The following is a 22,888-nucleotide window of genomic DNA, read 5'->3' as shown; positions in this document are numbered from 1 at the left end:
CAACCAGAGTTGCCAGTAAGGCAACACCGCTGCAGTACGGGTGTCAACTATAGTTGATCGAAGTAACGGTCGTGTTAAACATTTTTTTAAATCAAAACGAGACCTTGTGGCTAGGTAATAGCGGTCACATTATGGCCTGGGATTAGTGTAGATACAAAGAAAAAAATATCATAATATTTCGGTAGATGGCTCTGACATAAACATAATTTTAAAATTACCGCTTTTTTGCTGGCAACTGGGGTTGACACCCGTACTGCAGAGGTGCTAATAATTGAACTCAATATGGCGGACAATAGTGTTGTTTTAAATTTCATCTACTTGTTGTCGATATGAGGGTATGGCGTGGGAGTGTTTGCAGTGTTATTTTTAGAGATTTTTTACCGTTTTTGGTTCAAATATTGGAATTTAACATGTTATGAAATCATTATTAGGTAGGTACTATTAATGATTAAGTACCTAATAATAATTTCACCAAAATCATAACTTGTTAAATTTCAGTTTTACATTTACTAGGTTATCGATATATCGACAAATGTGTCGATAGACGCACATCACTATTTTCCATAAGTGGCAAATTGTTTTATGCAACGTTTTAAGTGATTGATATTTATGCATTATTTTCATAATTATCGTTATTTAAGTGTTTATTTGTGTTAAGTAACTTAAAAAACTTTAATTTCTTACTGACTGGTATATTGCTTGATAGCAGAAAAAATAGTGAATATTATTACTCCCATTATTAAACACATTATACTTATTTTGTGTGTGAAGTTTCAAGTGTGTAGCTGTAATACTTCAAAAGTTACAAGTAAGTGAAATTATGCCTAACCGCTGACTCTCGCCAAAACATGCCCGTATTGGGCGGTGACGGAGTGATTCAAGGGCCCGTAAGTAAAGGGTTAAGATACCTTTCTTGAAGGTTTGAAGGTTGTAACATAAAAATAATACATAATATTATTGCACGGATTCCTAATGGCTCCTCTACACGATGGGCCAACGCCGGCCACTCCAAGGGACGCATTTATGCGTTAGAGGGAGCAAGTGATATTGCTATCTCATTCTACCGCATGGCTGCGTCCCTTGGAGTGGCCGGCGTTGGCCCATCGTGTAGAGGAGCCATAAATTAATCACCAATCATACATTCATTACTATTAATTGGTATTTAAATGACTATACTTATACTAGTACCTATAGAACCATGAGTAAGTAGAATATAATACTGATTTCATTTTAATAGCAACATTAAGAACATGGGAAAACATTACAATTCATTATAATTCTGATTTTATTCAGACTCAACGCAATTTACTTAAAAAATAATATTAAAATAAGGCCGAGTATTTATGCAAAATGAAAATCTAAATAACGTTCCTTATGTTACAAGTACGTAATTATGGCTACAGTGAAGTGTATTCTAGGGTTCTTGTGTATATTAGTATGTGTGATAACGAGAATTGTTTTAGCAAGGGAAAGGGTAAGCGCAATGTACTTATTATTTAGTTATATAGTTAATATTCATAGAAAAACCGGCCAAGTGCGAGTTGGACTCGCCCAACGAGTGTTCCGTACTAAATTTTATTTTACTAATTTACAGTATTCAGATTTTTCCCAATACTTGTTGACTTTTATTTGAGTTCTACATTACCCGCTAGGTACCCAAAGGTTGTCTGGAGGAGATCGCTTTTTATCGATAAGATCTTCTGTTGTTATTTAGTTATATATTACTTTTAATATTTCTTTGTAGTTTTATATGTGAAATGTATTGTTATTGGTGCTGTATAAGCAATATTTACTTATTGGGTCAAAATGCTTTTCGTTGTAATATTTCCGACCACTCTGTCACGCTTCTATTTTTGTCTTTTATCCAATAAATAAATAAAGTCGAGTGCTATTTGCATCTTAGAGCATTTAATAACCGGAGTCGCCTTTAAGAGCTTACCCCCTCTGCCGAAAACCTTGTGCAAACTTTTATATGGACTGACATGGCTATTTGTACGTTACGTACAAATCATGTAGAAATAGCAATACATTTGACGTCCCCTCCCCCGCAAAAGTCGGCAGACTGTTTTGTACAGAAAATGACAGCCAAGACGTCTCCAGTTACCGTAAAACGGGGTGAAAAGACACGATTTTCAACTTCAAGGACGATTTTCGCCAATAAACCAAATGATAAAAGTAATAATTTTGATATCATTTTTTGAGTCTTGGTTAGTTCTTCAATTTTGCATTTGTGAAATAAATTTTTACCTACCCAATTCAGAAAAAATCAAAGAAAACTACCTGTTTTCTCCATATCCTTAAAACGGGGTCGATAGACACAAGAAAGGGGTGAATAAAATATTAAGTTTTAGTTGTCATAGGCATCTAATTTGGTCATTATTATGTGGATACTATATTGGCAAATGGTATATATATCTGTTAAACAGCTATTTGACACAAAATTATTTTTTCGTGTCTTTTAACCCCCAAGGCGTGTCTTTACACCCCTTTGTTGTATCTAATCACCCCCTATGGCGTAACTGTTTACCCCATATGCGTGTCCACTGACCCCTTTATCAAGTAAATTTGCTTGTTATTGGTTTTTTGCAAAAAAAATGCTTTATTATAGAGAAAATTTGTGATATCATATATTATTTAGGTACTACAGATACTATATTATCAGGTTAGCTAACTTTTACTTAGTTAATTTCAAAACATTTACCGCTATAACAAAGTTCAGACAGGCTTCATTTCTTACATCGGCGAGACCTTACTTTAGAGTAAAAAAAAATCTAACTTTTAGGCAGTTTGATTAAGTTCTTTTGGTATCAATGTAGAGAATAAATAGTCTACTATATACGCATTCCAAAAAATCTAATTTTAGAGTTGTACGTTTTTAAATATAACAACTTGAAAGAAAATGTTCAAAATTTCTTTATTCACCCCGCGATTTCTGTTGACCCCGTTTTACGGTACTAAATGCTCTAAGATTTACATGTCTTTCTAGCTGTCGACCACATGAGAAAAAATAAAATTAAACGAAATTTCACCCCATACTGCTCCACTCCATCACATTTTTTGGGGACAAAAAACAAGACACCAAAATGAATTCTGACCCACTTAGGTACTTATTTTCATATAAGCGATGGTGGCCGAGTGGATATAACGTCCGACTTTCAATCCGGAGGTCGCGGGCGGGCGGGTTCAAATCCTGGCTCGTACCAATGAGTTTTTCGGAAAGTACGTACGAAATATCATTTGATATTTACCACTAGCTTTTCGGTGAAGGAAAACATCGCGAGGAAACCTGCATACATCTGCGAAGAAATTCAAAGGTGTATGTCAAGTCCCCAATCGGCATTGGGCTAGCGTGGGGACTATAGCCCAAGCCCTCTCGCTCATGAGAGGAGGCCTGTGCCCAGCAGTGGGACGTATAGGCTAAATCATTATTATTAATTATTACTTGTTTTCAGGTTTACTACGCTGACTTCGAACGCTCGAACGTTACGTACTGGAACCCCAAATACTACGAGTACATGACCGTCATTGCTCGTCGCTATAGTCGCATCGACCCAATGCATTACGTCACCTTGCATTATAAGACACTCGTTCCATTCGGCAACAATGTATCTGTAAGTAAATCCCACAGACAAGACATCCTCCAGACTGAGCATTAGTAGCTCTACCCCCTCTGCCACGCATACGGTAGTTTTACTCCATTTTCGAGTAGAAAGTGTCTTTGTGTGACGTCCGTGTCTTTGAACGGACCAATCACGGCACGGGACCTCGCTCACCTCGGTCCCCGCACCCCCGTATTTTTGGCAGCATCGGTCTCATGAAATAACTGCTCTAAACTCGGTCTAGAGGATTCCTAGTCTATGGTAAATCCTCTTGAATTTGAATTGAGTTGCTATACTTTTTTATACTCTTCTGTCAAGTCTTAGATTTAGCGTAGACATAGAGAAATAAGTATGTAAGCATAGAGTTCTCACTACTAGTGCACTGCCTTATGGGAATAGGTATAGTTCAGATTCGGAAACCGCTACCAACTTTTAGTATGTTGTTGGGCATGGCATTGGGTCTCCAAAACTTCCGGGAGACAGCGGCGCTGGCTATCTACTTCAGCGGAGTGACGTCATCAAAATGACTCCCGCCAGTCCCGCCTCGTTGCGAATATTGCATATTGTACCCAAACTATGCATGGCACATAATCGTGTGGGGTATTGAATGAAAGCCAATTAAATATGCTATATTTCATAACATTCACAACTTCCACAGTTTTTATCAGAAATTTAAAATTTAAATTGTGATGTATAGTTGAATAACGGGTTTTTTAAATATTATACGTTTTTTTAATTGATATACATCTACTATTACCATAAAAAGTGGTATTTCTTTGTTTCTAGCTCTTAAACCATACATTTTTTACAAACAATGTTTAGGTGAATTATAATAAATTTAATAATCTTTCATTATATGTAATACACATGTATGTGTGACTCATAGTATAGCTATAATTTACATTTTACGAAATTCGGCAGTGATTATTTGTATGGCGTCATTATTCATCACTGGGGGACAATAGAGATGGTCTCCCGCCAGTTTTAGAATCCAGGTCATATTGGTAATAACATACTAGAAGCTTACGCGGATTATCTTCAAAATGACCAATTTGGATTTTTTTAACTTTAATGCATTTGTACTGGCAAATACCTACATTTTGATGCATAATTTCCACATATTTGGTCCAACTTTGATTTAATTGATATCAGTGTATGGCTTCAGACGTCGTCTTTAATTTTGTAGTACATTGCTTTAACGTCCGACTTTTGGTTTGGTTGTAAAACCCAAATAATCGAATATTTTTTTACGTCATTTTGTTTTTTTTTTGTAAATGGCTCTTAAACTGCTGTATATTTTGGTACACACTGTATAAATGAAATATAGCATATTTAATTGGCGTTCATTCAATACCCACACGATTATGTGCCATGCATAGTTTGGGTGCAATATGCAATATTCGCAACGAGGCGAGAGTCATTTTGATGACGTCATTTCGCTGAAGCATGAAGTAGATGGCCGGCGCCGCTGTCTCCCGGCAGTTTTGGAGACCCAATGCCATGCCCAACAACATACTAAAAGTTGGTAGCGGTTTCCGGATCTGAACTATCTCTTCGGCCGTTTCCCATAAGGAATAGCACTATACATACATACATCAGTTTTGTTAAAACAACTAAATATGTATTATTTTCGTAATGGACATCTAGCGTCAAGGCGCTAACAAATATCTGAACACGCCTTTGTCGTCAAGGCGTTAGAATGCGTGTTCAGATATTTATGAGCACCTTGGCCGCTCCGATTTATCTGATGGCGACTGTACAAAAATAACAACAGCATTTCAACATTACAGATAGATGTGTATGTGTACGAGTTCCTCAGCAACGAATACAGACGAAGCTTCGTTGAGATGCACTACAGAACGTGTGACTTCATAATGAAAGACGAAATCTTTGGCAGCGTCTTCGCAGCTCGTATACCGGAGATCTTCAAAAAATGCCCGTTCCCACAGGTTTGCTTTTGATTTTACTTCTATGGGTTGGACAACGTCGTAGTTAGGTAATAGAATATTCAACTAGTGTTAGAACTGGACCAGACATACAAGATTTTCAATCCCCGAAGATATCCCTGAGATCTTCAAAAACTGCCGTTCCTAAAGGTTTGACAGCACCTAGCAAAGAGATTTGACTGGAATCTTTAAATAAATAACAAAAAAGCCAAGAGCGATACGACAAATTAGTACATTTTAAACACTTGCTTCAAAATATCATATAAAGCTTTATTTTCAGCGATTGTTGCAAAATCTAAATTTGCTATAAAATCATATTTTTATTTCCATCCTGTTACCCCCTGCTGGGGTGCAGGATCGAAACTTTTTCTTCCACTGACTCCGGTCTTGGGCAGCTTGGACCCTCCTCCCAACCCATTCCGAATACACCCAGCTCTTGCTCCACAGACTTGCTGTCAATGACCAAAATGACAATACAATTTCACTTACCTTTACAAGAATTTTTTACGACAATTATTTATTTTCGCAGGCGGAGTATCATCTTGCGAATTTGTCATACCCGGATATCCCGTTGCTTAAGACATTCCCGTTCCAGAAGGGACGGGTGTTTGTCAATTTCTCAATTCCGAAGATGAAAGAGCGAGTTGTGGAGGCGTATATCGACCTGGTGATTAAATCAAGATGGCGTTAGTGCAAAAGATTACGTTCGGATAATGACAGCAGCGCTGAAGTCACATTCGGATACATAATGTTAAATCCGTCACTCATTTTATTGAGGAGACTGACAATGACACCGCTCACGTCAATAATGTTGCAGTAAAGGTAACGTTCGAATACAGGTATTGTTACTGCTGACAGCATTGCTTCTGCAAATCTAAAAATCGATGTTGCTGTCCGGATTTTTGACGTTTGCGGCAGTAGGTAATGCATTCGGTAGTAATGCCGTGCTGCAATACTGCTGCAGTAAAGCAGCGCGACATTATTGCCTAATACTGGCATAAAATCCGGTCAGCAACATCGCGTTTGACATTTTCGGCAGCTGTGTAGTCGGCAATAATGTCGGCCCACATTACTATTGCAGAAATGCTGGTGTAACTAGTCTGAACCGAACGGTACCTTAACATTGCAACAGGATACTGTTGCAGTCGCATCCAGCATTCGAATGCACCCTTAATTATTGTTGATTTAAAATAAATTTTATTCTGGATTTAAGTTCATGAAGCTCCATAAGTGCTGTCAAAAAAGTTAACTGTATACTTTTCGTGTTGTGTTAATTGTATAAAAACGCATTAAATATTTAAATAAGCCATCTTTAACCAAAGTACGTTTTTCTTAGTACACCTGCACTCAACTTCTTCTTTGTCGGTTCCTCAAGGCTGAGGGTCGTGACCATCAGGAGTGCAGTTCTTCACCACCGCTCTCCAAACCCCCCTGTCTTGGGCCAGCTGTATTGCTCCCTGGATGTTGACTCACCTGCAGCCCCCCTTTTTGTATGAGCAACAATTGTACGATGACTACTTATAATTATATAATAATAAATAAATAATAAAAATCTTTATTGCTTTTAAACCTTAAACATTACATTGTTTTTTACATTATAAAATGTATTAACATTATAAAACAGATGTATCAGGTTTGTAACACATTTAGGTAGTGGGGTTGAGCCTCTGCCTCCCGAACTAGGTCCAAGCCTGTGACTCGGGAGTCAGTGATTCCTCCTCTTCTAGGTGTGAGCTCTCAATATGGTAACAAAGCAAATGACAAAAAAAAAAAAACAGTAATATACAAAAAAAAAAAAGAAAAAGAAAATAAGCCAACTAATACAAGATAAGTGTATGTCTGTAATTGTGAGTAAGTCAGTGCATGCGCGGGTTCATGTGTATAGTATGTGTAGGTGTGTATGAAGTGTGTATGGGGAGGTGTGAAGTTAGAGAGAGTGTAGGTAATGCAGTTTGTAATTATAAGTAGCATGATATTTTTAAGGTGGAGAGCAAGAGTTATTTATGGGTATTTATTTCAAGCACGATAAGAGATTTTCAGTTTCCTGATATGATAGTGTTTGTAAAAAGGCACTTAGTTTTGTTCTGCAGCTATAGGAGTTTAGAGGATAAATATTTAATTGTTTATTAATTTTATTATAAAGACGGGCACTCATTGATATGTATTGGTGGTTAGCAAATACTGTCCGCTGGGGAACCACCGGACAAGAGGTTTGCTTACTTCGCTTACTTAATACTTTGGCACAGAGAGGGAGGTGACGATGTCGGCGAAGAATAGCACGAAGAACGTATAGTTGTCTAACTGTGAGGACACTACACTCAGCGTATAATTGAGTAGTAGGGAATCTAAATGGCTTAGAAGTTGCCACTTTTAGCACAGCTCTCTGTGCACGTTCTATTGTTATCATGGTTGTCTTACCGGCAGCTCCCCAGAGTGGTAAACAATACGTGAGGAGAGTTTGGCACAACGATTTATACACCATCATTAGGATTTTGGAGTCGGCTGAATGACGGAGTTGCTTAAAGACGTACATAAGCTTCCGGACTCGAGCTGTCACAGAGTTTATATGGGTGTGCCAATTCAGATTTTGATCAAGGACAACTCCAAGATACTTAATACTAGAGGTCAGAGTAAGAGAAGGACATAGGCAGTTAGTTGAAGGAGACTGACATATGTGGCTTTGTACTGTAAGTGGTTCAGAGGGTAACGATGAATTAGCAATGACGAAAGGCATGACTTTAGTTTTATCTAAATTAAGAGTGAGGAGGTTATTCTTAAGCCACTGCATTACAGTTTTTAGGCCTTTTTCGGCATGCATTTTTGTTTCAGCCCAGTCAGAGCCATAAAATAGTAAGGCCGTGTCATCGGCATATGCGAGGATTTTGCAATTTGGAAGTGACAGCTTACACAGTTCGTTCACATATATCTGAAAGAGCGTGGGACCCAGAATGCTGCCCTGAGGGACACCGTAACTAATTGGTTCTTCGTTACTTACGTATGAGCTCAGTTTTAATGACTGCGTCCGGCGTGATAAATAATCGTGGAACATATCCAAGGAGGTACCTCGGACGCCCAGGTGTTCTAATTTGTGCAAAAGGATAGGAACCGAGACTGTGTCGAAGGCCTTGGAGAGGTCGAGAAAAATGCCAAGGCACCGGCGCTTTTGGTCTAGGTGATGAGTTAAGAAGGTAGTGAGCTCGGCAACTGCGTCTTCAGTTGACCTTCCTGACCGGAAGCCAAACTGATTATCTGCTATGAGATTGTAGCATTCCAAGAAGTTAACTAGGGCAGTGTTCATGATTCTCTCCAAGATCTTAGACAGAGCAGTTAGGACGGAAATCGGTCTATAATTATTAAAGTCAGCGTGATCGCCACTTTTATATATAGGGTGCACGATGGCTCTTTTAAAATTATTAGGAAAGGTCCCGGTTCGTATCGAGGTGTTACAGATATGGGTAATCGATGGGGTAAGCGACGAAAGCGAGTTTTTCAACATTAATGCCGAAACACCATCCCAACCGGTGGCGCAGTCACTACGCAGTTTTTTAATAATGTTTTCGATGTCCCTTTCGCTGACCTCAAGTATAACTAGGGAGTTGCATTGTGACATTGTAGGTCGAAGCGTAAAAGTTGAAGGGGGAGTACTAGATCTAATATTAGTGGCCAATGCTGTGCCAATACTGGCGAAGAACTTATTCATGGAGTTTATTGTTTCCCTAGGTGTGCCTGAAGAATGGATTACGTCGTTGGAAGATGAGAAGGGGCGTTTTGTATGGGTAATGGTTTTTATGAGGTTCCAGGTTGCTTTTGGATTATTTTTACACTTACTGAACTCATTACGTTCATACTCTAGTTTTCGTTTTCTAAGTAGTCTATTGCAAAAATTCCGATATCTGGTGTAGGTGACTTTAAGAGTAAAGTTGTCTGGTGACTTTTTGGCTTTTTGATGTAGATTGTCTCGATTTCTGATGCAGCGTAGCAGACCGGGGGTGATCCATGGCTTAATGTTTCTATTCTTTTTGGGAATTTTGATAATTTTTGTGTGTCTTTTAATAATCGCACCAAGGATAGCAAGAAGTAGGTTAGTCGCCGTAGGTTAATTGACCGTCCAGCATTATTTATGCTATTAATTTAGCAAAATTATGTATGCCGTCGTGACCCCGGTGACCGAATGGCTTAGGCACCTGCAAAGCTAATATGGTCGCCTACTTTTTATCATCTGTCACCATGTCTGTCACGATCTAACAAGTATGAAGATGCGAAAGTGATGCTTGACATGACAAGTGATAAAATGCGACCATGATATCCGTGCTGCCGCGATAGCAGAGGATGCTGGTTCGATTCCAGCCTGGGGCACTGGAGGCCTTGGTCACTTTTTCTTAGAATATGACATTTATTTCAGTTCACTATTTGACGCTTTAAAGGCATCACCATATTGACGCAAGCCTATTTAGTTGCTTAATGCTTATCTTTTGTTATTTTACTGTTGTATTTTTATGACCAAATGATTTCAACTATTTAAACTAGTGCTATATTTAGATATCACTGTATGAAGTCACTTTACTTTAGTTGCCACGGATATACTATGATTTATAAAGTGTTACTTATTTAATTTGATGGTGTTTGTTTACAATTCGGTTACAATGTTTTCATAACACCAATTTGTAATTATTATAATGTAGGTACCAATTATATTCCTATTAGTTTTAGATTAATGTCGTTCTTCTACATTCAAATAGGTAACGTGTTTGTTACACAATCATTTGGACATCAACTCTTCACAGTATTTTACTGACAAAGAACTTCATGTACCTACCTAATTAGATTCATAAAAAGGTCATAAACTACAACACTTCAACTATCTAAAATAGGTAATAAGGCATTTCCATCGTTTTTTTTGATAAAAAAACGGGTGCACTCCGGGAGTGCCGGCAGAAGTGAAAACTCAATGACATTGTAACAGTTTTTCGATCAGGTCACGTGTCCGTCTTACGTCTTACGCTCTCACGAGTTTTATATTTTTTCCCCATCACAAAAAGTGCACAGCACAGCGCCGCTAAAGAAGTTTTCACTCCAAAAAGAAAGAAAATATTTTGATAAGAAATATATTGTTAAATAATCTTGCAGAATCATTGTTTGCTAGCTTCCATACAGGCAGGAAAAACATTATGACATCACATGCGCATATTTTTCCGCTCCTGGCAGCACTATCGTGTCTTGTAGCGGCGTATGTGTCTACAAAAGACGAGGTACGTAAAAATATTATATGTAATATCGTCAGGCGACAACCAAAACTCACTAATTACTATCACAAGTTCATAGCCATAGTGAACCGTATTAATACCAAGATAAGGTTTTTTTTTTCATTTATTTACATACAATATATATACAGTGGTACTACTAAACTAAATTAATAACTTGCTTAAATCTAAAATAGGCCCTTGAGGCATTGTACCAAGGATGCTGGCGGCATTTCCTCGCTGTATCGCAATGCTGATACGTTGTGCGAGGTAGCCGCCAGCTCTTCGGTCACCAGTTACGTCAACCAGACGCTTCGCGATTTCTGCGAACAACTTATGCGCGCTGGGACCCCATGGACCTAGAGTTTCAACTCCAAATGGTACAAAATGGTACTCTCTACCGAGGCTCTTATATTTGTATAAGGTTGAGTTTTGTTTAATTATTATTTAGTAATTAGTGTAGTTTTAATTTGGTTGTCACCTGACGATATAATATAACAACGCAATTTGATGAGATTAAAAATTTGTTGCCTAAGAAGTACTAAATCGCAGCACCTATATGACAAAATCTTACGAGAAGTTGATCCAAATATCATTGGCGTACCATAATTCCTTTATCAAAGACTGCGATTAAATAAATCAGCAGATCCGTTTCTGGAGACATATGGGAACATTTATACTATTGTGCAGAAACATAAAATGTCCTACACTCCATGGTATAATAATATACTCCGCCTGGTACTCCATTCCCGTCTTTTCTAGGTCACCTAACTGACACAAGCCTACGTCATCATGCGACAGCGCTATATGATAATATGCGATAGCGCTATATATAGCGGCCATGTTATTGTGACGTAGGCCTGTGTCACTCTGGGAATAGAAGACCATGTTTTATTAGACTATGCTACACTCTAGACAAACACACTTAAAGGATGACTCACGTTAGACCGGGCCGTGGCCGGGCCGGAGCTTCCGGAGCTTCGTTTTCTATGGAAAGCATCACGTGGTCGCCTGTCATGTCATAGAAAAGTAAGCGCCGGAACCGGACACGGCCCGGTCTAACGTGAGTTAATCTTAAGGTAACATTCCATTTCCGACCGCAGCTGCACTACTGCTGTAGTGCAGCTGCGGTTGGAAATGGACCGTTCATGCAGAGCTTGGTTCGACTCTGGTGTCTTCATTGATTTTTTTTTATTAGCCTACTTTAGTGTCCCACTGCTGGGCAAACCTCCCCTCCTTTTCTCCACTCGACCCTGTCATCGGATCTGATCTGTCTGCGATCTGTCATTGAATTATTAACTGTTTTTATTGCTTCTTCAAGTTACTTCGGCATTTTTTTAATTCACCGAATATTTTCAGGTTTATTTCATCGACTTGGAGCACTTGAACATAACCTTTTGGAACCCAAAGTACTACTCGTTCATGAACTGCAGTGCTCGCCGATATAGCCGCGCGGACCCGACCCACTATATTAATTTGCACTACGGAGCTTTGATACCTTTGGGCAATGGAGTTTTGGTACAATAATATAATAATTCCTGGGGGCTTAGAGCATTTAATAACTGGAGTCGCCTTTAAGAGCTTATCCCTCTGCCGAAAACCTTGCACAATTGTGCAAACTTTTGTATGGACTGACATGGCTATTTGTACGTTACGTAGAAATCATGTAGAAATAGCTATACATTTGACGTCCCCTCCCCCGCAAAAATCGGTAGACTGTTTTGTACAGAAAATGACAGCCATGACGTCTCCAGTTACTAAATGCTCTAAGCCTGGGGGGCTAGCCAAGCTGACAATCGTACATCGACAAGCCCCAAAGGTCCAAACGAAAAAAAACCGGAGAATTGCTAGTCGGACTCGCCCACCGAGGGTTTCGTACATTTTTTTTTTACTAATTTCGTGTTTTGAGATTTTTACCTGTACTTGTACCTACTGTATGACGATATTACTTGCCAAATTTAATAGTTCTAGGTCACAGGTGCTACGAAAAGTGACGTGACTATTTTCATACATTACTTAAGTTTCGATCAATTCACGTTCTCTGTCAACGTTTGTCATCTTGGCTAGGCCTCTAGTATGGCTACCATCAGTTTGGCACTGACATAACCGCTAGCATGAACGTAACTTACTGTCTATGCATCTCGCTCGTACTGACATAATAGAGCGAGCGAGATATATATAATGTAAATTATGAAGACATGACTCATGAGTCATGTCTTCGGTACGAGCACCGGTCCTTCTTTTAACCATAAGCTGTCCGTTGTCTCTAAGTATCTAGATCTACATAGCGCGACTGTTTCGTGTATAGATGGCGTTATTCAAAAACGCCTGAATGAAATAACTAATAAGCCGTAGATAATCGTTTGTCCTTATCCATTATTTACACATATGTGTTTGCTAGAAAGTGACACAATATGACAGATGTTTGGGGCTCTGTGCTTGCTTTTCAGATAGACGTATACGTATATGAGTTCCTGAGCAATGAATACCGCCGCAGTTTCGTGGAGGTGCATTTCAAGTTGTGCGAATTCCTTTTCGCAGACAGATATTTCGGCGCTGTTTTCTTACAGAAACTACCAGAAATGTTTAGAAAATGTCCATTTCCAAAGGTAACTTACATTTGTATCTTTACAATTGTTATGTATAATATTAAAACAATTATATTCTATTAAATAATTAACTATAAATCAAATGAATTGGGGCCTATTAGAGTACCCTGTGGGACTCTTTAATCTATATATATTATATACCCAAGTGTTTTAAAGTTATGTAGTGACGGTTTTGCCTTTTTATAATTGATAAAGCATAGAAGTAATGAACATAATTTATTTATCGGCTGTTTCAGTAAGTATAGTAACAAAAGCTTTTAAAAAATCTGCCAATGATAAAATATTAAATAATATGAATATAATCTTAGTAAAATTTAACAATGATTTATACTATTTAAAGAAATAGGCACAGGCAAGTAATAGTACTTATAAGCAAAGAGAATAGATAGTATAGAGGGGTCCTGTCATAGTAAATTTTGTAGTCACAGTAAATTTACTACCATCTATCGACACACGACTAAAACTCAAAATGAAAACGTATAAAAGTATCAAAAATATGTATATATATGGATACATGATTATATTATTTTTATATCATTTTGACCCATGTTCATTCACTGATATCTATGTGTTAAAATTATTAAATATGAAACGGTGTCGTCACGCCATCTAGCCGAGCATAGGCCAAAGGTGTGTGCGCCATCTATCCGAGAATGACTTTTTCTTGATTTCCGAGGGACGTTTTTTCCTTAGACTTTATTCATCTTATACGAAGTTACATATGTCTTTGGTATAAGTAATAAGCACTGGTTTTGGCAAAAACAAAATGTAATCTGCCAGTTTCATATACAATAAATACGTTAAAATCTTACACACTCTCTCCTCTTTAATGAGAAACAAAGACTATTGCGAGCTTTTTGAGGCATCTGCAATTGCACATACTATTTATATTTATTTATTTATATGAGCCTAGAGGATCCCACTGCCGGGCAAAGGCCTCCCTCCTCCCTTTCCACGTAGCCCGGTCTTGTCTTGACCCGTCTCCCACCAGTTCCAATTAAAGGCGTCAAGGTCATCTCAACAACGCCGTCGAGGTTTGCCGCGACCCTGGTGATTCAGTCAAGTTGTGTTCTAATGTATGGGGAAGACAAACAAATTATAGCCAGCATTCAATGAATGTAGTATGATACCTTTGGGTATGGTGCTTTACGCACACTAATGTCCCATGCCCTCCCCCTGACGTAACCCCCCCTTTTAGCAAGAAATATGTCCCGGTTGACGGTTTTTTTCAATTTTCGAGAAAAGTGTTAGAATTAGGAATAAAGTGTCAAGGTAAGAAATAATCCTTAATAAATTTTAAACAAAAAAGTTTATATTATGCAAGTTTTTGGTAAGACTCACCATATTCATGTATTAACTTGTTGCAGTTCAATATAACATAGTACGTGATAGTACTGAAAGAAATCTTATACGGAGAATAAACTTGCAAGCTTATTCTCCGTGTAAGATTTCTTTCAGTACTATTACGTACTATGTTATATTGAACTTCAACAAGTTTTTCAACGGTGAAATTTTGTCGAAGTTCATCTAACCATAAAAATGACAAAAAAATGAATATAACCATTGACACTTTTTTCCTATATTGTATACTTTCCCCAAAAAAATAAAAAAAAACTGGCAACCGGGACATATTTCATGCTAAAATGGGGGGGGGGGGGGGTTGCGTCAGGAGGAGGGCATGGGACACTAGTGTGCGTAAAGCACCATACCCAAAGGTATCAAGGTATCATACTACATTCATTGAATGCTGGCTATAATTTGGTTTTCAAAAAACACAATTTGACCGAATCATGGGTTTGAATACATAATTATATTATTAATTATTTATGTTTATCCCACAGGCCGAGTATCGTCTGGAAAACATCTCGTTCCCGGACCTGCCATTCTTGAAGACGTTCCCGTTCCCCAAAGGCCGCGTATTCGTCAACATCTCGCATCCGGAGACCAGCGATCGGATGGTGGAGGGGTATATCGACCTTGTCATTAAAAACAGATGGCGCTACTCTTAGTTAATCTTCATCATCGACTGGATATAGACGTGTTACTTCTGGGCAATGTAATTTCTTTGTTTGAACAAAAAAAAAAATAGGGTTAGACCAAGATAAGTCTGCAACGATTTTGATAGCACACGCCAGTCCAATTGTTATGTATACGTCATAATTTGATAGAAGTTTGACGTTTCAAAAAACATTTGCACTGCGTGTGCTATCAAAATCGTTGCAGAGTTTTCTGGGTCTAACTCTGTTTGGCAATTTATTGCAAGCTTAATTCGTTTCTGCTGTATTTTTGTTATCTTTCTATCATGGAATTAAACTAAAATTTTAGTAATTTTTGATGCTTATTTGATCCTGTCCTGAAATATATGTTTCCTCATACTAACTAATGATTTAAGGTTTTCAGTAATTAGACTTAAGATAATTTAATACTAGTTTCATATCTTCGGAAAATCATTTTTTCATTTTCGTTAATTTACAAATACATGGGTCATTGCGCTAGTCTTCGTCCATGCTCTAGTTTTCTTCCACTTGACGGATTAGCAAATAATATATTTCATTTTTAAATTACTACTTGTGAAATTATATATCTTTTTTATGTAGATAAAATTATTAACATCATTTACAATAAAATATAAGTTAACCGACTACGTAAGTACGTACAAAAGGTTATGTAGATATACAGTGTGTAAGTCTAATACGGGCGATAAATTAAATCGGACATAGTATTCATTAGTGTAATCATGAAGTAAAAGGTTTTTTTAAGTTGCAGTTCATTACGAGCCCATAATTATTTTTTTAAAACTTTCTCAGCAGCAATGTACTGTAAACATGGTTGCGGTACCGAAATGTCAAATGTTCATTAGCAATACAACAATAGCATTTACAAACTTACCTATCAGGAGGAACATTCACAATACATGTTAGCATTACACTGCGTTTAATGTTTTGTAGTTATTTTGGTAGATTAAAGTACTACTAGGCGTGTTAAAAGATATTTTTTTTTTTTTTTTTCTAGCCTACTTTGGTGTCCCACTGCTGGGCAAAGGCCTCCCCTCGTTTTTTCCACTCGACCCTGTCATCGGCATTTTCCCACCATTTGGGGTAGAATGCGTCCAAGTCGTCCCGCCATCTCCTTTTCGGTCTGCCTAAACTCCGGCCTGCACCGTCTATTGTGTTCCGTGGGTCCCACTCAGTAACCATTTTGGCCCACCTTTCTGGGTGCATGCGGCAGACATGTCCAGCCCAGTCCCACTTAAGCTTAGCGGTCTTGACGCCTACATCTACAACTCTAGTTCTGGAGCGTAGTTCCGTGTTTCTGATCCGATCAGTTCTGCGAACACCTAATATACTACGCTCCATCGCACGCTGGCAAACCTTGAGTTTCGATTTTAGAGCCTCAGTTAATGACCAAGTTTGTGCACCGTAGGTTAGGATGGGTAGGATGCACATGTCAAGGAGTTTGCGCTTAAGACACAAGGGAAGGTCGCCCTTCATTAGCGCTTTCATGGACCAGAAGCTCTTCCAGGCGTTCTCGATACGTCTATCGATTTCTATAGACCGCCTGTTCTCGAAGGATGCTATCTGGCCCAAGTAAACGTACTCGTCGACATATTGTATATCCTGCCCATCCACCACAATGCTATGTTTAGCTTGATTGGTCATCAACTGAGTTTTCGCTCTATTCATTGTAAGTCCAACCTCAAGGCTCGCCGTGCTGAGGTCTTGCAGCATTTGTTGCAGATGTGATGACGTATGGGAGAAGAGGACTATGTCGTCAGCAAAGCGCAGGTTTGATAACCTCTTGCCACCGACTTCAATGCCCATCGTCTCCCATGAGACCGCTAGCTTTTGAAATATCTCTTGGAGACAACTGGTGAACAATTTTGGAGATAGCGGATCGCCCTGTTTGACGCCTTTCCCTATTCTGAATACGGGGCCGGGTGCGTGCAATTTAATGCTAGCTGTGCTATTGTTGTAAATATTTCCAACGAGTTCAACATATGCCGTGTCTATACCCTGATTCTGCATGGCGGAAAATATAGCGGAGTGTTTGACGCTGTCGAATGCTTTGCTATAATCAACAAAAGCAAGGTATAGATAGAGGGACATTGAACTCGTTGGACTTTTCTATTATTTGATTAAGGGTGTGGAGATGGTCAGTGGTGGAGAAGCTAGGTCGAAATCCGGCTTGTTCGGGTGGCTGATGTTTGTCCAGCATTGGGGCAATTCTATTTTCTATTATTTTAATAAATAATTTATATAAATGGGATATTAGACTTATGGGACGATAATTATTTATGTCTGATTTATCTCCTTTTTTATGCAGAAGTACAATATCGGAATGACAAAATTTGGAAGGGACCTTGCCAGTAAAAAGAATGGAGTTAAATAGTTTTGTTAAATGAGGTAACAAAGTCGTCTTTCCCATCTTTAGTGCTTCGGTTGTAACGACATCTACTCCAGGGCTTTTTTGGTACTTCATGCTCTTGAGAGCGGCGTTTACTTCGGAAGCTGTTATAGGGAGTATGTTGTTTGGACTAGAGTTACCGTTTTCGGGCATTGAAAATAAAGAGTCGGAAGAGTATAAAGATTTATAAAATGTTGTAGCAATATCTGTGATTTGGTCCCTGCTACTACATTTTTTCCCATTTTCACCTCGAAGGCTGGTAATCCAAGGTCTTTCTTTATTTATACCTTGTTTTGCCGTTCGAAGAGATGTATGGGTTTTTAAAGCTATCTCGACAAGTCTCGTGTTAAAATTTCGTATATCTCGTCTTATGCTTCTTTTCACTAGTCTATCTAAAATGTTGTATAGTTTTCTGTCATGTTTAGTATCTTCCCGGTCCTCAATTAACTTTATTGTGTCTGTGTGTAAAAGATATTAAATCTATATATTAAATCTTATTTATTTATCATGTTTATCAACAAGAAACTGACTTCATTTTAATCAGTCACGATAACATCACTTGACGTGATTATTTCTAATCTGAGCAATAGACAAGCACCTTTGATAATCCTTCGCCATTTTGCACTTAATCCTGAAAGTAGTACAAGGGATGCAGGAAGACGATTTAATACGAGTTGTTATTTTATGGAGTCAATCAAACGTTGTTGCGAAACCTGTTCTGAAATACAAGGAAGGCACATCGAGAATAGGAATTTGCGGCGAAACCGGCAAAACTAAACTCAGGTTTCTCAGAATTTGTATTGTTGTAAATTGTGTTTTTTAGTTTTCTTTTTTAGTTGGTTTTCTTTAGAAGTATTTCAGCAACTTCAGTACATTTCAGTTGTAATTTCAATGGGTCGTTATTAAAATAAATGATTGCTTTAATAAGATTTTTTGATGTAATTTGATTTTAAACTAGGTAGTCATTTCGTCAGATAAAAAACATCATACTTATTTATTATTTACCCACTTATGACAGTTAATGACATTACATACGCAATAGGAGTTTTTGAAAATAATTGTCAACGAGCGTTTAACGTGAGTGTGTTTGCATTACATTGCGGGCTGAATTATTTTGTATGGACAAAATTATTGTTGCAACTTTAAGTAAATGTTATCTAATTACCTTTACTTTGTCCTATACTAACCACCGTTAAGAGATTCGCCCGTATTAGACTTACACACTGTATATGTTACTGTAAAAGCCCGAAGTACGGCAAAACCTAGGTTTTACCGGTAAATCCTAGTTTTTACCGATGCCGATCGGTAAAAGCCCGAAATATTAAATCTTACTAGTTTACTTCGGGCTTTTACCAACACCAATATGGTAAATCCTAGGTCTTACCACGGCGACCGGTAAAGTTTGAATCATATATACATATATACACGGTGTGGCCTGTAACACGAGCAAAGAATTAAAACATAGATTGTACTCCTCAAACGGTGACACTTTTGTTCAACAACTTTTAAAAATTATGAAGTATTTAGACTCCCTATTTTTCATACAAAATAAATATTATCTTCAATGGACGCCATCGCCACGCCATATTATTGTGATTGACGTTGCTTGTCACGCCTTAAACATAACAAAATTCGCAATATATTGCGTCTTAGAATAAACTTTAAAGTGTAATAAAAATCAAACCACAAGTTATTTTTAAAAGTTGCTGAACAAATGTTGGTCTGTATGAGGAGTACAGCCTACAGTTTAATTTTTTGCTCATGTTACAGGCCACACCCGGTATAACGGCATAGTTTCAAAATACAGTGATATTTCTAAGTAGGTTACGGACAACGCTTCAGTACCCACGATTCTAAACCTTCTTTAAAGGTCAACTTAGGTTATTGTGATGAGTAAAGAGCTTCGATGACTTATATAAATGAAACATTGAATGTAAGTACTTATGTCTTTCATTGAATTAAATTTTGTTCCAAAATAAATTTTACCTAAACGCCAAAATTCTTCCGAAAGAATCACGAGAAGAATACTTAAAAATAAAAAAACCGGCCAAGTGCGAGTCGGACTCGCGCACGAAGGGTTCTGGTACGGAACCCTTGCTTGGAAAGCATTCGTGTTTTCATTATGTAATTAAAATTTATTTTAAATTAAAATAATAGATCAATAAAGCCCCAAAAATAAGAAATAGATATAGTTTATTAGATATTAAGTTTCCAAAATCCTCGCTTTAATTCCGTAAACAACCGAAGAAAATAACATTTTAACAATTTACTCGATAGTAGAACGCTTGTCTGTGGGACGACCAAAATCGGGTTCACGGATATGCAAAAGTGGCCATGTTTATTCTCCACCAATGAGAGGTTATCGTGGTATTATCGTCTCTGCACTATTATTATGCTATCTCCGAAATAAAAACATGAGATAAGAATGCACTATAAGTAACGAATTATGATAAGAAGTTTTCAGTGAGAATCTGTCAAGCGGTATATGCATAACGCAATGACTTTCAAAGGCAAAGTGGTTATCGTGACTGGAGCTGCCTCTGGGATAGGAGCTGCTACAGTTAAAGCTCTAGCCAGAGAAAGCGCGAAGGTGGTCCTGGTCGATATCGACGAAGAAAAATTAAAAGAAGTCGCAAAGCAGTGCGAACAACACGGCAACAAACCCCTCATCATCACAGCAGATATCACTAAAGACGAAGATGTCAAAACCATTGTGAAAGAAACCATCGACTACTTTGGTCAGTTGGACATTCTGGTCAATAATGCAGGAACTGCCAAGGTTTCAAGCATTTTTGAAGAAAATTTTATGGAACGTTTCGACCTCGTTATAAACACGAATCTGCGCTCCATTGTTCATTTGACGCACCTTGCTATCCCTTACCTGATTAAGAGTAAGGGAAATATCGTCAATACTTCTAGTATCTCCGATCGTGTCACTATAGGAGGAATATACACGGGTTATTCGACTTCAAAAGCTGGTGTTAGTCACTTCACACGCTGCGTGGCTTTGGACCTGGCTCCGCATGGTGTCAGAGTGAATGCTGTGGTCCCAGGAATCACCAAGACGAATATTTTGCAAAATGCAGGGATCACTAACCCAAACGAACTATTCGAGAAATGGAAAGATGCCACTGCTTTGAAGAAGATTGCGGAGCCTGAAGAGATCGCAGACTTAATTTTGTTCCTAGCCAGTGATAGGGCGAGGAGCGTTACTGGATCCACTTATGTTTGTGATAACGGGCAAGTCTTGACTTAAATAATAGTCAATGTGTCCATCACTGTTCTTTTCGTCTAGTATATTTATAAAGTCTAATATATTTCATTTCATATATGTATGGTGTATTTATTTATGCATGTAGGTGTTGGTTTTGCTTGTTGATTCAGTGGTACCTTCAGTGTAAACTTTAATCTAAATCATGAAAAAAAAAACATTAAAACCACCTTAGACCGCCTGTTGTTACCTGGTTCTATTTTCCTTTAAAAATTCTTTGTAGTTTTACATGTATGTAAAATGTATAATTAAGTATTGGTGCAATAAAGAATCTTTAATTAGTTTCTTAAAACAAAGCAAACATTTGCAAACGTAAAACCAAGTTATCTTCGTGCTGCCCAAGAAAAAAAACGCAAGTTCAGCTAAACGCCCAGTGTGCAATATAATAGCCATAATATTTAGAAGTCGTAACTGCCCACGCACTTCAAACATTTGTTTTTAATGAAAAACTCAAGCAGGTATTTTTTTACTTTTTTCTGGGTATATGGGATAAAGTTTTATGTACAACGTATTGTACACTGGGCGTTTAACTCTGAATTTAATTTCTAAAGTCTGGGCAGTTATGCTGAGTGGTACTTTGTACAATGTATTGCACATTGGGCGGCACGAGGCTATCAGGTTAACAGCGGCTCTAAAATATATATCTTATCACAATTTACAGATAAGAATACATTTTAAATAGTATTTCATTACAATGTTAAAAACAAAAGCACGATGAGTTTCACCGGAATCGTGACTATCGTAATAAAAAAAAGCGATAAGACGTTATTATAAATTGAGTGTCGTGACAAGAAATTTACAGTAAGCATCAGATCCTCTAATAACGCAATGAGTTTCACCGGCAAAGTGGCAATCGTGACTGGCGCTGCCTCCGGGATAGGAGCTGCCACAGTCAAAGCACTGGCCGGAGAAGGTGCCAAGGTAGTCCTGGTCGATAAAAACGAAGAAAAACTAAAAGAAGTCGCAAAGCAGTGTGAAAAACACGGCAATAAACCTCTCATCATCACAGCAGATATCACTAAAGACGAAGATGTCAAGACGATAGTGAAGGAAACTATCCACCAGTTTTATCAGTTAGACATACTGGTCAATAATGCTGGGATTACTGGTAATATATCCATATTAGACGAAAATCTTATGGAAAAGTACGATCTCATTATGGACACGAATCTCCGCTCATTGGTCCATTTGACGCACCTTGCTGCTCCTCACCTGATCATGACTAAGGGTAACGTCGTTAATATCTCAAGCATCGCCGCTTATCGCTGCAAGCATACGAAACATCTGTGTTATGCGATTTCGAAAGCTGGAGTAAGTCACTTCACACGCTGCGCGGCTTTAGACCTCGCTCAGCATGGAGTAAGAGTGAATGCCGTAAATCCTGGAGGTACCAAGACTAATATATTGCAAAATGCGGGGATGCCAAATTCAAACCAAATATATGAGATCTGGAAAGACCGCACTGCGTTAAAAAGGATGGTGGAGGCTGAAGAGATCGCAGATCTAATTCTGTTCCTGGCCAGTGATAAAGCTAGGAGTATTACTGGATCGGCGCATGTTATAGATAATGGTGCACTCTTGATATAAATTATTAAGCCGGCAAAGGCATTATTAAAAAGGCAGTTAGGTGCTCTACAAAGACTGGTGGACAAGACCACCTGTTCATCATCAGATGCTGCTGCGATTACAATAAAATGCAACATCATTATATGGCGAATTATTGATATCAATAAAAAAAAATACAATAAAACTGGCAAAAATAACGTAAATTTGTTAAATAATTATTTTTTTAGACTTATACTCGTTTTTTTTTTCAACT

The 22,888-nt window shown here is 38.0% G+C and overlaps 1 protein-coding gene and 1 long non-coding RNA gene across 2 annotated transcripts in view; both read left to right on the top strand.

Moving 5' to 3' along the window:
- Nucleotides 1-22,888, top strand: part of LOC134793036 (uncharacterized) — an 814,647-nt gene that overhangs the window by 774,824 nt on the left and 16,935 nt on the right. The gene's annotated exons all lie outside the window — the stretch shown is intronic.
- LOC134793283 (3-oxoacyl-[acyl-carrier-protein] reductase FabG-like) lies at nt 21,886-22,666 on the top strand. Its single transcript, XM_063764848.1, has one exon. The coding sequence runs from the start codon at nt 21,898-21,900 to the stop codon at nt 22,654-22,656; it is 759 nt and encodes a 252-aa protein (XP_063620918.1). The 5' UTR covers nt 21,886-21,897; the 3' UTR covers nt 22,657-22,666.

Source organism: Cydia splendana, chromosome 8 (assembly GCF_910591565.1).
Source record: "Cydia splendana chromosome 8, ilCydSple1.2, whole genome shotgun sequence".
Taxonomy (NCBI): Eukaryota; Metazoa; Arthropoda; class Insecta; order Lepidoptera; family Tortricidae; genus Cydia; species Cydia splendana.
The sequence above is the reverse complement of the archived record's forward strand: the minus strand, read 5'-3'. Positions and strand labels throughout refer to the sequence as shown.

Bases quoted from the DNA above. Each gene is read 5' to 3' on its own strand.
- LOC134793283 (XM_063764848.1), top strand. From the start codon at position 21,898: ATGAGTTTCACCGGCAAAGTGGCAATCGTGACTGGCGCTGCCTCCGGG.